This window comes from Cyrtonyx montezumae, unplaced genomic scaffold, assembly GCF_038088225.1.
Source record: "Cyrtonyx montezumae isolate F1298 unplaced genomic scaffold, pur_monq_1.0 scaffold_0, whole genome shotgun sequence".
NCBI lineage: Eukaryota > Metazoa > Chordata > Aves > Galliformes > Odontophoridae > Cyrtonyx > Cyrtonyx montezumae.
The window spans coordinates 2316572-2331745 of NW_027071824.1; the positions used below are offsets into that span (position 1 = coordinate 2316572).

The 15174-nt window shown below is 53.4% G+C and overlaps 1 protein-coding gene across 1 annotated transcript; it reads left to right on the forward strand.

Moving 5' to 3' along the window:
• The first annotated feature begins 8125 nt into the window (after positions 1 to 8125).
• On the forward strand, positions 8126 to 13188 carry OVOL2 (ovo like zinc finger 2). The gene is given in 5 exon segments (XM_065732492.1): positions 8126 to 8152; positions 8154 to 8445; positions 8860 to 9047; positions 10278 to 10467; positions 12688 to 13188. Coding segments are annotated over 5 exon segments (1008 nt in total). The 3' UTR covers positions 12999 to 13188.
• The last annotated feature ends 1986 nt before the right edge of the window (positions 13189 to 15174 follow it).

A 15174-nucleotide genomic window follows, 5' to 3' on the forward strand; every position in this document is an offset into this window, starting at 1 on the left:
CTGTGTGTGCCCCGTCCTGGGCTGCATTCAAAGTTGGGCAGCTAGCAGGGACTCGGCTCTGCCCTCGTGAGGCTGCAGCTGGGGACCCCAACACAAGGAAGATGTGGAGCTGATAGGGTCCAGAGAAGGGGCACCAAGATGGTCAGAGGGATGGAGCACCTCTCCTGTGAAGTGAGGCTGAGGGAGCTGGGCTCGGTTAGCCTGGAGAAGGCTCTGGGGAGACCTCACTGCAGGAAGGAGACCAACATTTTGCACGATCTAATAGCAATAGAACAAAGAGGAATGGCTTTAAGCTAAAAGAGGGGAGATTTGGATTGGATATTTGGGGGGAAATCCTTTACTCAGGAGTGGTGAGGCAGTGCACCGCTGTGGTGCCTCATCCCTGGAGGGAATCAAGGCCAGGTTGGATGGGGACCTAGGCAGCCTGAGCTGGTGGGGAGCAGCCCTGCCCACAGCTGGGACTGGGGGGGCTTTAGGTCCCTTCCACCTTGAGCCATTGCGTGATTCCATCACTCTGTGCTGAGCTGCTGCTGTCAGTTCATAAATGCCTTACCACCACCAGGTGGGAGGTCTATTATAAGAGTAGCAATCTTATCCCTGACTCCTTCCTGTGCTTTTTCTCCAGGTATTTGCCACTGCTGCCTGTCAGGTGGAACACAAGGATTTTCAGCTCCCCTAGAACAGGCTCAGCTTTTTCCAAATAGAACCAGCTTTGGTGACACTTCATGGGGGCCTTTGCTGTGAGGAGGTGGCCAGGGCACATCCCCTGAGTAGAACTAGAAAACTGAATGTGTAAAGCCAATCCTTCCTTGTTATAATCTTCTTCATCTGTCTGCTGAATAAATGTGATTAAAATGAAAGGTAAAATTAGTGGAAATGATAGCATTTCAATTTAGTATAATAGTTCTGCTCACATTTGTATGTTTACTGTTATTAAGACGTGCATAAGTACTTGCAGCACAGCCAAGGCCACTGGGTGCCAAGAACATGGTCGGGCCAGATATAGAGCAGATGTGAGCCAAGGCACAGTGCCTTTGGCACCATGGAAGGGCACAGCTTGCCCAGCTGGGAGCCAAGTGCCTCCACACGAGCCTGGCATTAATCACTTAAGGACCCAAAACCTTAGACAGGGAATGTTCAGGCTGTGATTTCACAGTGGGGAGTTCTGGCTCAAGGTCTTGCCGTTCTCCTCCCAGCCCTCCTGCGGGGCAAAGAGTTGCTGCAGTGCTCGCCTTCTCCAGGTTCTGCCCACTGTGGTCCACCATTCTGATAGTTGTTGGCTTTCCATGCACAGGGTAAGCTCATTGAGAAGGTGACCTGATCAAAAACAGATCTGTGGGCCAGACTGGCAGCTAGGTCTGGCTTAAAACCCTGCAGCAACTGCATGGAAAAGTCCCCCTTCGTTTTTGTGTGAAGCTGTTCTCCAGCTGGATGGTGTGGGCTGGCAGTGTGCGCACTGCCAGAGGCATGCTGCAGGGATGGAGAGCAGGAACAGCATGGGAGGGAGGGAGGCTGGGGTGCCCCTGGGGAAGCCTTTCAGCTGGAGATTAGTACAAAGGGGAAAAAGTTGATTTCTGGGTTAGCCACAACAAATACAACCTTAACCACCCACAAACGATTGCAGAGACATCTCACAGGACTTGTGATGCCATTGGTGGTAGCTTCTTGCAAGGAGTCAGGCCACGTTGATGATGCTCTGGAGCAGGGAGTGAGAAGAGAGGCTGGGCTTGTGCTTTGGGAAATTGGCTCAGAAGAGCCTTTTGTTTTTTGTTTTTTTTTGTTTGTTTGTTTGTTTTTTGTTTTTGTTTTGCTGGCTCATCTGGTTTCTCTCCACTTAAGGTTTCCTCGAATAAACACCTTGGTTTGCTAATAGAAGGTTCTTGGCTTGTTGCATCTGTATTCTTCTTTGATGTCCTATTTCCTGTGCCTCCATTCCTCCTTTGCTAGCCTGGGCATAGCAGCATGCATCATCTCGGGGAGAAGGGCTTGCAATTCAGCCAGGAAAGGGTTTATTCGCATGTGAAGGAGGCTGTGAAAAGCTAAGGGCCATTTCCCTCCCGGGCAAACAGCTCAGATCTCTACAGTTATCTTGAATAAGCGTCTGAAGTCAATGCTTAGGGGGCATTTTTATCCCGGTTTCCTAAGAAAACGAAGCTTGTGCAACCTCTGTGCCTCATTCACCCCCTCCCTTCCTCTCTGTTCTTGCACAGGCGTCTGCCAGTCTCCCTGATGAGGCCGAGTTGCAGTTTCTGTGTCAGGAAGGTTTCTGTGTTCATCTGCCAGTTCCAGCCCTTTCCATAGGTGTGGAGGAGCTCTGGCTACGCTGTGTGTGAAGGTGTGGTTACAGCAAAGCAGGAGAGCAGGGCGAAGGGAAGGGGTGACAGCATCACCTCAACTCAGACACCAGAGTATCCACCCCACGGGGAGCTCGCTTGCAGCTCTCCTAGAGGGTCATCGACCACAGCAAATCCCCAGGAAAACCCCACAAGATGTGGCAGGGGTTTATACGTGGTTTGAACCGAATCCATTTCCAGGTTTGATTTGCAGCCTGAACACAGCCCTGACTATTCCACCTCCCACACCAAGGGACAAAGCAAGCTACAAGCAAACAAAGCACCACGAGTGACAGCCCCAAAGGCATGTTTCCCTCTTTGCAGAGCTAGCCCTTCCTCCTTACCCAGCAGGCAAGCACGTGAGGGTGTGCATTAGTTCACCCCTCCAGCACCCCACCGAACAGCCACAAAGAAGGCAGAAGGTTCAGACCCCACCCGAAGTATGGTCCTCTCTGGTGCTGGAAGCAGGAATGCACCTCCTGGCTGCTGTCCTGTGTGCATGCAGCCAGCAAGGAGGATCACGGATGGAGCCGAGCAACCAGAGATGGCTGAAGAGGAGAAAGTCACTCCTACTGCTGTTAGCTTTGATTTTCTTATTATAGTGGACTAATAACAGTGACAAAAATGATCATTATTGTGTTGCAGACTTTTTTTTTTCTCACCGCAGTACCATTTCCCTTCTAAGAATTGTGGTGGTTCCCCCCCACAGCAGCTGCAGACTCGTTTGCTGCAATGTGGACGTTGCTCAGGTGCAGCCTACCTGGCCAGGCAGTCTGTTTTCACATTGGATTTGCCGGGCAGGGAAACAGGGGCAATTAAATTGTCAATATGCAAAATCTTCAAAAAGAGAAGAGAGAATTGTCAATACGTTAAGGGCTTTGTGCCCCTGCTCTGTAATGAAGAGGGAGGGCAGCCAGCCGAGGGCATCTCAGCGTGCAGACTCCGCAAGCAATTTGAATGAATGCAATGCACGCATTGAAAGTGTGTTATTTCGGCTGGCTCAGCTCCTCTCCAAACAGGCGAACGTGTGCGTAACGCGGGCTGGTTTTGCTTTCTGCCAGGCACCAATTAACCGAGTGCTACCAGAGTGTCCGTGAGGAGCTTTCACGAGGCGCTGCTGTGAGCGCTGCCGGATTTCCAGCCGCCGCTGCTCGGTTACAGGTTAGCCAGCGAGCCCTGCTGTGCCCCACGCAGCCCACGGCGTGGGCTGGGCCGCCACATCGCCCTGCTTTGCTCCCTACCCCAATGATTGCATTGTTGGGGGGCTTTGGGGTGCTGGAGTGGGCACCCGGACACGGAGCTCCCCCTGGCTCCTGGTGGTGCGGGGCGGGTGAAACTCAGGTCGAGGCCAAAGTCTAGCAGCACGGCAGAGGGAGGAGGATGTGAAAACAGTGCTTTATAATTATATTGGTGGCAATTTCACAGACCCTTGTCCGCAGATGGAGGGAGGCAGGCAGAGCTGCTGGGAGGCTGCTGTGGGCAGGGACGCTGAAAGGCGTGGGGTTTTTTGTTGTTTTTTTTTTTTAATTATTTTTTATTTTTAATCTAGTAAACATTGTAAAAGGCATTGGGGGTTAAAAAAAAAAAACAAAAAAACTTGTGCAAAAAGAAAACAACAACAACAAAAGAAAGAAAAATGTTGGCAAAGTAATCCCTAAAGAGATCACCCTAGAGCTTACATGACAACGGTGGCTCTGCTGGAAAAAGATCCCGTCCACACTTGAGGCACCCCTAGCTCTGCGGCTCCCTGAGGATGAGGAGGGGCTGTGTGGGGCCATCCCCAGAACCTGGCCAGAGCGGGTGGCTGGGGAGGGGCAGAAACCTTCGAGCCCTGGTTGAGAGCAGCCCCGCTGGGAGCGGCAGCCGGGGCCATTTTCAGGCAGCGGGTGTCCGTGCTGATGGGTAGCTGCTCCAGGCATGTTGGAACAGATGCTGCGTCTCAGCACAGGGGAGAGGGAGAGGGAAGGCTCCAGCCCTGACGTAGAAATCAGGCACCCCAAGCAGCCCCTGGCCCAGCTTGCGGCAGACCAGGCAGTGGGGATCTGTGGTGCTCAGGCCATCTCTTTTCACTGCTTCAGACAACTCAGGATGTTCCCCGAGCAGCTGAACCTAGCCCAGGACAGTTATTTCACATTCCATCTCATCCTCATCCCTCCTTGCCCCTTTGTGTTCACCCGCTGGTGAAGGGGATTGGCACCCACCACCCAGCTCCCAAAGGCCAGGTCGGCTTCCACCCATTTGAAATGGTAAAGAAGTGTGACCGGTCCCATATGCATACAATGGGTTTTACTGCAGCCGGTCGTCCAGCAGGAATGAGGAAGTGTCTCCCGAGCCCTGGAGATGCCGTTTGTCCTTCGGGGATGGGGATTTTCTCCCTGAGCCGGAGGGGGATGTTAGATGCTGCGGTCGTCAGAGAGTGCAGCCCAGTGCCTGCCCTGTTATCGGGTGTGCCAGCTGCAGGAAGTGGGGCTCGGTATTTTTAGGAAGGGGTTGGCTAGGTCATACCCCAGCTTTCTTCCACTGGCAGCAGCCTTCTTGGGGAGAGCTTCAGGCAAGCAATGCAGGAAAAATGTGGCTTTTTTGGGGTATTTCCTGTCATTTGCATGGGTTAACCCCCTGCAGCACGCGCCATCCAAGCAGAGGCATGGGGACGCAGAAATGTGGTGGTGTGGAGAGCTGAGCAGGACGTGATGAGGGAAAGCACGGTGCTCGAGAAGAAATTAGGGGTACAAGGTTTCCGTGTGTCACCCCTGTGATCAAACCAGCAAGGCCCTGAACCAAGCGAGAGGACAGAAAACGTCCCACCTGAGGAGCAGTATAGATGCATGTAGCATCCTGGAGCAGGCCAGCCACCTCTGAGAGGAGGAAGGTGTATGATGAAGGCTGTGCACGTGGTGAAACCTCGCACAAGCATGGTGGGAGCATGAACAGGAGTAGAGTTCTCCCTTTAGCATGCATGTGCTAGGAACTCGTGGCCGTGTGAAGCCTGGCAGCCACGCGTGCACTGCTCCAGGGGCACTTGGAGGCGATGCTGGGAGCGGCTGGGGCTGTGCTGGCTGCCCGAGGGAGCGCAGCGCGGCAAGTGGGCGGCAGGGAGACAGCGCTGGGCTGGGAGAGGATCAGTGCGGAAAGACTGGGAGGTGCTGGGAGTGGCAGGGGCTGTGGGAGGCTGGGAGCCGGTGAGTCAGCGCAGTGGGGAGCTTGGAAGCACGCAGAGCCAGGGCTGCCGCAGGCCCAGAGCCATGCTCTGCCGGCTGGCACCCGCTGCTGCCATCCCGTGCTGTCCTGGTTGGGGAGCCGCTGCAGCCTCCTCCTGGGTGTGTGGCACACCTAAGTGGGGCAGATGTGGCACTGTGACCTGGGAGTGGTGCTGCCTGCAGGCCAGGCTGTCCCTGCGAGTAGGGTGCTGCTGGGGACATCATGGCTGGTGATGCTGCTCACGTTTCCTGGACCCAAACAGAGGACCCTCTGTGCTTTGGGTGACATGCTGCATCCACACATCCTCGGTCCAGCACATTTGGCTCAAAATCTTGATCCGGCCTTCCCCAGCTCCTTTTGGCACTGTGTGGACCAGCACAAGGCTGGCAGCGAAGGCAGCCCTCCACTGGGGACGTGGACCCCTCCTCACACAGGGCTGTATGTGGGAGGGGGGTGATTGCGACAGCGTCGTGTGGCTGGTGTGCATTGTTTGATCCCAACGCTCCCTTCTCACTCTCAAATGATTTGAGTCAAATGAAGCCCATTTTAGTAGTCAAATATGTAAGGGTGGGTCTCGTTGTGTTCTGACCCTACGGGGCATTTTGTACATTCAATTTGATTTACACCCAAAATGTTAATTTAACATACCGGATTTTCTTCCACACCCAGCTAGGGCTGAAAATGAAGCAAGGTCCCACAGAAAGGTTGGTACCACGCAGTCTCGTTTGTGTCACTATTTGCTGAGCAGTTACATGTGCATGGGCTGTGCATGGTGTTTCTCCCACAGCCGATGGGGAAGGACAGTGGCCACCTGGTGCCACATCCATGGGTTGCTTTCTGGGGGAGGCACAGCCCCGGGGGACTCTTCTGGGTGCACCTCGCTGAGGGGGGACCTCAAAGCCAGGTTTGTAAAAGCCAAGAGCGTGATGAAGCAGTCCCATCGAGCTCTTGGTGCAGGAGTGCTGTGATTAATGACATTTGCTGCCTCTTTTGGCTTAAAAGACAAGGAGTGGTTAAAATAAAAGAAACCCCAAGTTGAAAGCCTTGCAAAAATCAATTAAAACCTGTGTAGTTTTATCCTGACCTGGAGCAAAATCTCAGACATAACAGAGAAATCACTTAGCCTTCAAGAGAAAGAAAGGAAAAGCATTCCTTGTGGTATTGCTGGGTTGCCCCGGGGCACGCTGGGATCCACCTCCCCTGGCACCACAGGTCCTGCAGTCCCTGTGTGCTGAGCTACCCGGGGTGGCCAGGGATGACTGTGGCACTGAGGACAGCAAAGCCAGGCACTGTCCCTCAAAGGCAGCTCCTTGGAGAGGGCTTCTCAGCTTTTCCCTCTGGGCACTCCTGTGCTCCCAGCAATGGGGGCAGTGAGGACAGGTGGTGATGCTCTCCTGCCTCCCCCCTACAACCACAGAATCACAGAAACATTCAGGTTGGAAAAGACAACTAAGATCATCGTGTCTGAACTGTCAGCTCATCAGTAACGCTAACCACGTGCTTCAGTGCGACGCCTCCACATTTCTTGAGCATCTCCAGGGACGGTGACTCCACCACCTCCCTGTGCAGCCTGTGCCACTGCCCAATCACTCTTTCAGAGAAGAAATGTTTCCTAACATCCAACCTGAACCTCCCCTGGTGCGACTGAAGGCCATCACCTCTTGTCCTACCGCTGTTACCTGGGAGCAGAGGCTCTCAACACCAAATCCTTACCCTGGTGGAATCAGCAGTGAACCTCCCTGCCATTTCCCTGTGGCATTTTGCCTTGGTAGGAACATGGCAACCTTGGGGGAGAGCTATGCCTGGAGGCCCCTTGGCACAAGGTAGCACCGTGGGGATGTGCAGGGAGGAAGGGCCTTGCAGTGCCAGGTGTGGGGCAGGGAGCACCCAGAGTGCTGTTTGGTGCTCAAGGACGCACCACACACAGGGCGTCACTGCTCTTGGAGGCTCTTCAGTGCTGGTTTGGAGGTTTTCTTCTTTTTCTCTTGCTTCCTTCCCCCCACTCCGTCCTCTTTGTTTCATTTCCACTTTGGGAAGAGGAGAGAGGACAAGAGGCAATTAAAAAAAAAAAAGGGGGGGAGGGGGAGGGAGCGAGAAGTGAAAATTCCGAGGTCTTGACAGGTTTTTCACTTTAAATAAATCAATAAAACAGAATAAAGCTTTTCCATCTTTTGTTGTTGCTTCTTTCTCGCTCGCAGAAGAGCGGCCGGTGGTGAAGCAGAATAACGCCGAGAGCCGCTCTCCTGCCCGCTGCCGCCCCGAGGGCACCGCTACCCCGCACAGCCCCGCACACGGGGTCGGGGTGCCCGCCGCTCCGGGCTACGGGAGCGCATCGGCGAGCGGTCCCCCCACCCCGACTCCTCGTGGGTCTTTTTTGTTTTGTTTTGTTTTGTTTTCTTTTTTTCTTTTTTTTCCCCTTCTTCTTAATTTTCAGACGTTAAATTCTTTTGCAAACATTCATGCCTTAGGAAGGGCTGGAACAAAGCTCAGCTGCTCCAACCGGTCGGACAGGTAAGCAGACTTGTTGACACCGTTATGTTTGCAGCACGCATGCTCCTTCCCAAGTTTCCTGGTGCATTTTTCTATTCCACCTTATGAAACTTTCCCCCCCACCCCCCTCACCCTCCACCCCCCCCACCCTTTCCAGCCACCCCTCCCCTTCCCCTCCCCGCTCCTCGGGCGGCTCTGCCCCGGTGCGTGCGGTCCCGCGCCCCGCGCACGGCAGCGTTGCGCCCCGCCGGGCTGCGGCCGGCCCGGCCCCGGCTGCGCTCCGTGTGCGCCGCACCGCTCCGCTCCGCGCCCCCTGCCCTCGCCATGCCCAGAGCCTTCCTGGTGAAGCGGCGGAGCCCGCAGCCCGCCGTGCGCAGCTGGGCTGGGCTGCCCGACGAGGAGCGCGCAGACACCTACATCCCAGGTAGGTAGGGATCGGCCGCTCCGAGCCCCTCGGGGCCGGGGAACCCCGAATAGCGGAGGGGGGCACCGTTTCGCCGCCGGGACAGTGAGGGTGGGGAGGGCGGCGGGGGAGATGGGCGGCGGGGAGAGGGAAGGGCTCGGAGGTGTCTTCCCGGGCCCCCCCCCCTCCTTCCCTCCTCCTCCTCCTCCCCGCCGCCTGCCCTTGCCCGGGGTATAACGGGAAGGCGGCGGAGCTGCGCCCGTTTGAACTTTGGGACCGTTCGTTGTTTGAGTTTCCGATCGCGGAGAGAACCTCCCCCACCCCACCCCACCCCACCCCCCCTACCCCCTCAACCCGGGGGCCCGCCCGCGGCTTCGGCACCGCCGGCCGCCCCCGGCCCCGCTCCATTTGTCTCCCCATCCCCGCCCGCTGCAGGCGGCCTCGGCTGCGCCCCGGGCTACGAGGACAGCTGCAGCCTGGAGAGCAACGGCAGCAGCGGGACGCGAGACCCCGAGCTCGGAGACCCCCCCACGCCGCAGGCGGCCCCCGCGGAGCTGGGCGCGCCCGGGGGGATGCTGCTGGACCTGGCCGTCAGGCGGCCCGCCGTCAGGTCGAAAATCAAGGTAACGGCCCCGCGCACTTTGCCTTCCCGAGCCCTGCCCCGCCGCGCCACTCCCGGCTCCGGTTCCGCGCGGGTGGGCCCCGCTCCGTAGCACGGCACCTCCCGCAGAGCCCCACTCCGCGTGTGGGCACGGGGAGGCTGCGTGAGCCGTCCCGCTGTCCGCCTGCCCTCTCGGCTCATCCAGAGATAGGTCCCGCCTCGGAGCGGACCTGCGGGCCGGGGGGAGGAAGCGCTTATCTCCCCGTTAGCTTTGCGGCTGCACGGCAGGAGCGGCGATAGGCTCGGTCCCGCGGGCAAAGCCAGCGAGGCGAGGCTGTGCTTCCCGTCCCAAGAGGGGCGGTGGGATGTAGGGCACGAGGAAGAGGAGGGGGGAATGCAGGGTGCGGTGGGATACACAGAATGGTGGGATGCGGGATGCATCACTGAGTGGGATGCTCAGTATGGCGGGATGCAGGATGCAGTGGGATGCAGTGGGATAGCTGGGCTGAGCGCAGGATGCTGTCCATCCAGGAGCACCCTGGCCACCCCTGTGCTGGGGCAGAGATGCATTACCCAGTGGCTGGTTCTCACCTCGTTAAGCCCTGACCGCTGCTCTGGGGACGGAGCTGTACATATTCCCACAGTCCGTGGTGGGGCTGTGGTGATTCAGCCGTCGCGTTACATTTTTCCTCCTCTTCCGTGCAGCCACGGTGGGGGGGAGCCCCACCTGTTCCCAGCAGACACTTTCCCCCCCTGCTGCCCCTCTTGATTCATAGAAACCCCAGATGCTATTTCACAGAAACCCCACTCTGTTCCTCTCGCTTTGCCTTCAGCCCACTTCTTACAACTCAACCCACACCAATAGAAAAGATACAGAGCCGTCCACGAGAGGACCTTTGTGGTCAGCTCCGTTTCTGCCGCGCTGGTTTTCTGTGGATGCCACAGAAACTTGCCGGGAGCTGTGAGCGCAGACAGCGTGTGCGTGCGGTGCCGCTGCAGCTGCACTGACAATCATTAAAATAATGGCCGAGCATTTGCATGGAAACCTTCCGTGTGAGGAGCGCTCTTCCCCAGAGCTGAATCACCCGTGTCTCCCTCCGTCAGGTTGGGTCGTGGAGCTGGCACATTTTAGCCGTGCCCACTAACCCATGTCCCTCAGTGCCTCAGCGAGCCAGCCCTCCCTTTCACTTTTGGTTCCGGTTGGTCTTTGCTGTGCCCGTAACGCACTCACCCGGTGTCTCCCGTTCCCCAGTTCACCACGGGCACCTGTACGGACGGCGCGGTGCACTCCTGCGAGCTGTGCGGCAAGGGCTTCCGCCTGCAGCGCATGCTGAACCGGCACGTCAAGTGCCACAGCCAGGTGAAGAGGCACCTGTGCACCTTCTGCGGGAAGGGCTTCAACGACACCTTTGATCTGAAGCGCCACGTCCGGACCCACACCGGTGAGCGGCGGTGGGACGGGTGGGAGGAGGACGCCGGTATCCCGCGGTGCGCGGGCGCTGGGTGAAGGCGTTTTGCCCTCTAGAGGAAATGAGCGGAAGTTTCTATCGCGTTGCATCAATTTTGGCTTCTGGAGGAGGCACCGTGGTGCATGCTGCGCCTATGGGTTCTTCTGGGAGACCAGGAGGTGCGTCCCTTGTCTGCTGAGCCCGGCGAGCTTAAGGCACCGGGAGTTTCAGGGCTGGTTCAAACGTGGGGCACCCAGGAGACGCAGCCTGTGCATCTCCCGGGCACGTTCCACCTTTCCACATTTGCTGCAGCCTCCAGGACTGCTCTGCAATGCCCTTTTCTTTGGCACATAGGGTTAAGCAGAATGAAGCAGGTGCACGGCTAGCAGCGCCAGTCTGTTGGTAAATCAGAGCTCACAAATACAATGCTGACCAGTTTGAAGAGAGAGCGATGGCCAGAGCCAATGTTCTGGGCTAGTTAGGGTTGTTTGCCAAGAGGACAGGAAATCTTCCAGCTGTGACCACTGGGCTGTGCCTGAGGGGGAGAGCTGATGCTTCAGGAAAAGGTGGTGATTTCTTTGGGACTCAGAAATTCACATTGCTTAGGGCAAGGTCTCTGAGCAGAAGCCATAAACATCTATGCTGTGGCTGGGACGGTTGAACTCAATGGTCAGGAATGAACTGATTTTGTTAAATTGTGGAGGAGGAGGAAGGATCTGTACTGAACGGAGTGAAACGGTCCAGATCAGGTGACTTAAGGTTCAGTTGTCTCTGAATTTAACAGAAGAAATCCAGTGATACCACTTGTCCTGTAGCATAGAGCCAGGCTGAGCACAGGCTGTGTGTTTTCCTCTAGAGTTTGCTTTCCTCAATTTTGGCATTTCAGTGGAAATGCAGCCAGATGTTGCAACAGCGTGGTGATGTCACAGTGGGAAAGCCAAGCGTGCTAATCTAGGTGCACAGTGTGTGCTGTTGCACGTTAGAAAGTAACTCATACGCACGGTAAAAAGAAATCATGAAATGGTTCAGAAGTAACGGAGAGGCCAAAAGTGTGCTTCGTAACGGATGTGTTTTTGGTGTGTGAATTCTGAAGACCTGGAGTTTCTCTCCAACTGCAGTTTAATACAAGTGAAGTCACTGGCACAGTCTCACAGCAGTAGGTGTTAGGAAGTTTACACTTTAGGTTTGGTAGCTCGAGTTTTCTGGGATAAACTCCTTGTCCAACACTTGCCAAGATGCAATCACGATGCTTCTGATTGGAGCTCCTAATTAGTCTGGATTTCTGGTAAAAAGATCCCAGCGAGTAAGAGGCAAGCTTAACACAATGCAATGGCTGATTTAAAACCATCTGTACACAGCAGCTTTGCTCTTCACCCTTCCTTGCCTGGCTACTGCTCACCTATACCTATTTTCATCACAGCAGGCTTGGGGTAGCACAGTGAATCAGCTTGAAGGCTGGCCTCAGTGCTGAGCTACTCTGCAGTAAGCAAAATCACAACCATGTTTGAGTTCTTGCAGTGCTGATAAACCCTCAGGTGTTTATTCTGTGAGCACTGAGGAGCTATTGTTGTTAAATCAGTGCTGATTGGTGATAAAGTGGATACTCTTCGCTGCTTTTTATAACGCAAGTATTCAGGCATTCAGACCACAAGCCAGTGGTGTTCTTCCTCCTCCAGAGACAGACATATTTTCTCATCTCAGCACACTGTTCTGTAGAACCTGAGCCTGTAATCACAATAATTAAAACTCCTTCTTATTAAAACACTCCTGCTCATTCGAAGTGCTGCAATCTCTGTATGTCCACGTTTGGCAGCCATCCACTGAAGGGTCACTAAGAGAATCCATTTACCAAGACAACATTTCACTCAATACAAGCACCAAAACCATCAGTTAGCTAAAGCCAACACTTCTACCTAATCACAGGACTAAACTTTTAAGTCAGGTCTTTAAAGGTGTAAGGGTTGCAAGAGTAGATAACTGTTTCTTCTTTAGGACCAAAGCTTTGATGGGTCTCCTCAAAACATTTATACGTTCCTAAACATATTGAAATACTCAGGAAGATTTGGGCTTGAAAGTGTTTTATTTACAGTTTCCCGGGCTAGCAGCTACGTAGTGCTCAGTGTTTGCTTGCTATCTAGAAAGACAGCCTCGCTTTTTGCCTATTTCTTAGCTGTAATAAACTGGAACAACAATGGCTCTCCCTCGGTGTTGTAGGAATTCGCCCTTACAAGTGCGAGGTTTGCAACAAAGCCTTCACCCAGCGCTGCTCCCTGGAGTCCCACCTCAAGAAGATCCACGGAGTGCAGCAGCAGTACGCCTACAAACAGAGGCGAGACAAACTGTACGTGTGCGAGGACTGCGGCTACACCGGCCCCACGCAGGAGGACCTGTACCTGCACGTCAGCGCCGTTCACCCCAGCAGTGCTTTCCTGAAAAAAACCTCCAAGAAACTTGCGGCAGTCTTGCAAAACAAACTGAGCCCTGTCCTGCAGAGGAACTCCAAAGGTGATGACAAAGACGAGTAACGCGGCACGCGACAGGGGTCTACAGGAATGAAGTTTACACGTGGGATTACATTTATATTATTATTATTATTATTTTTTCATTAGCGATTTCGAAATAAATCCCTGAAAGAAAAGGGACGCTTTTGTTAACGGGACTCTCCTGACGTGGGTAGAACCTCAACTTGAAAGAAATAACTCCCGCGTATCATACAACCACGACTTCATCTGGGCAAAAAATGGAAAGGCTGGAAGAGGCCGCCACCTGTGTGCTGCAGTATTCAGGTGACCTGGCTGCCATCTGAAGCCCAGCTCTCCTCTGCGATCCTTAAGGACAGTAACAGTTACCTCCTGCCAGAATCACTTCTGAGGGGTTTGGGTGAGCAGGGCCACGTGAGAGCGGCTCCAGGTACATTGTTCTTATGTGCAGAATGAATTAAAGTTGGCTTACCAACAGTACACTGCATTGGTACTTAAGTTTAAATGTGCAAATAAGCTTAACTCTGTGAATGAATGATTGCAGAACCATCAACCGAGATGAGCTGAAACTTCAGAACAGTGCAGACCTTCCCTCCTAACCTTTCGCTCCCAGCAAATGGCATTCCAGGGCAGAGACTTGCATCCTAGGGACTTCAAGCTGTGAAATCATTTCATCCTATTTAGATGTAAACCTTGACTCTGATTTCTCTGGACTGACTCCTCATGCTCACTTGGGGATTGTCCCCACATCCTTTTAACGTACATCACTATCAAGCCAGAAACCCAAAGAAACCATTGTAATGATTGGAAGATATGTATTTTCTGTAATGATGAAGTGCAACTTTGTGTGTATTTTATGGTGCGTGTGCACGTGGATTTTTTTTTTACACTTTTCAAAATCAGGTGCCTGTTTATGAATACAACAAAGCTGTGCAAAGCAGTTAGACTTAAGCTGTTTGCCTCATGAGATCAGTGCAAAACTGTATGCAAAACTCTGGCCCCTAGTGTGCAACCACTGTCACACTGGCTGGCTCCTAGTGAGACTGATGCTACAAAAGAAGGTGACGGTGATGATGAGGGACCAGTACCAAGTCTTTGCTTTTAGGACTCCCCTTATATTCCCACTCATGTGCAAAGGCAGGGATTAAAAAAAGCAATAGTGTAGAGGGCATCCAGAACTATCATTGCTGAAACTGCCCAACACTATGAATCCCTACACAAGCTGCTGCAGCCCTTACTGGGCACTCAGGTCTCACTTAGGAAACACAGGGCGAGGTGGTTACTTCCTCAGCAACAGTCCAAGTTACACCGGTCCAAGCACGTGTTGATTCATCTGTCTCATATCTTAATGGCCACAGCTGCTGAACATGTTCTACGTTCATTTCAATGCTTAATAATTAATGGTTTTCATTGGTCATTTTTCCCATATTCATTTTGGGCTTAATTTCAAAAGAGTCTACTTTTGGAAGAATGTATCTCATACTGTACACATTGAAACAAAGCTCTGCATGAGCAATGAACTGAAACTCACCTGAAACAGTCCTGGTCAGGACCTTCAGAATCATTACTACTTAAATTGTAAGGTTCTGAGTGCCTCTGTAGGAATCCAAATAATAAAAAATAAAATGAAACCTCAAGATACCTCAGTCTCGTACAGACATCTCCTTGGGTTCTTGTAGGGAAGAGCTTTCAGTGGTTTTAAAGCATTCTTAGCAGTATTAGTATTTTATTCAGCACAAACTAGGTACTTGAGACCTTGAAAATGATGATAAAGTGATGCTATAATATAAAGAACAAACTTTACTGCTACATAACAGGAAAGTTCACATAATACTTTAATAAACAGTAAACCTATGGAAGAAAAAGCATCTGAGGTAACTAGAAGGCACTCTGCAAATACAGCTAAGGCTCATGTGCTAATCTCAGCTCTTCTGAGATGGTGCCATTATAACTGAGCAGTATAATTATGCAGATGTCACTTCCCTTAACCCTCACAGAACAGTCCCAGACATGACTTGGGTTCAGGAAGGAGCATCAGCAGAGGCCACCAGAGCAAGTAAGTAGAATTCACCTAACCATAAAGGATCCGTACACGCAGCTCTGCTAAACAGCAGCCCTTGGAGCAGTGGTGCAGCAGCTGAAAGCATTCCCACCGGCTTGAACTGGATGGGGAACGTGAGGTGGCTGTGTGTGCGAGGTGGTGGTAGGTGTTCTTCCTCCT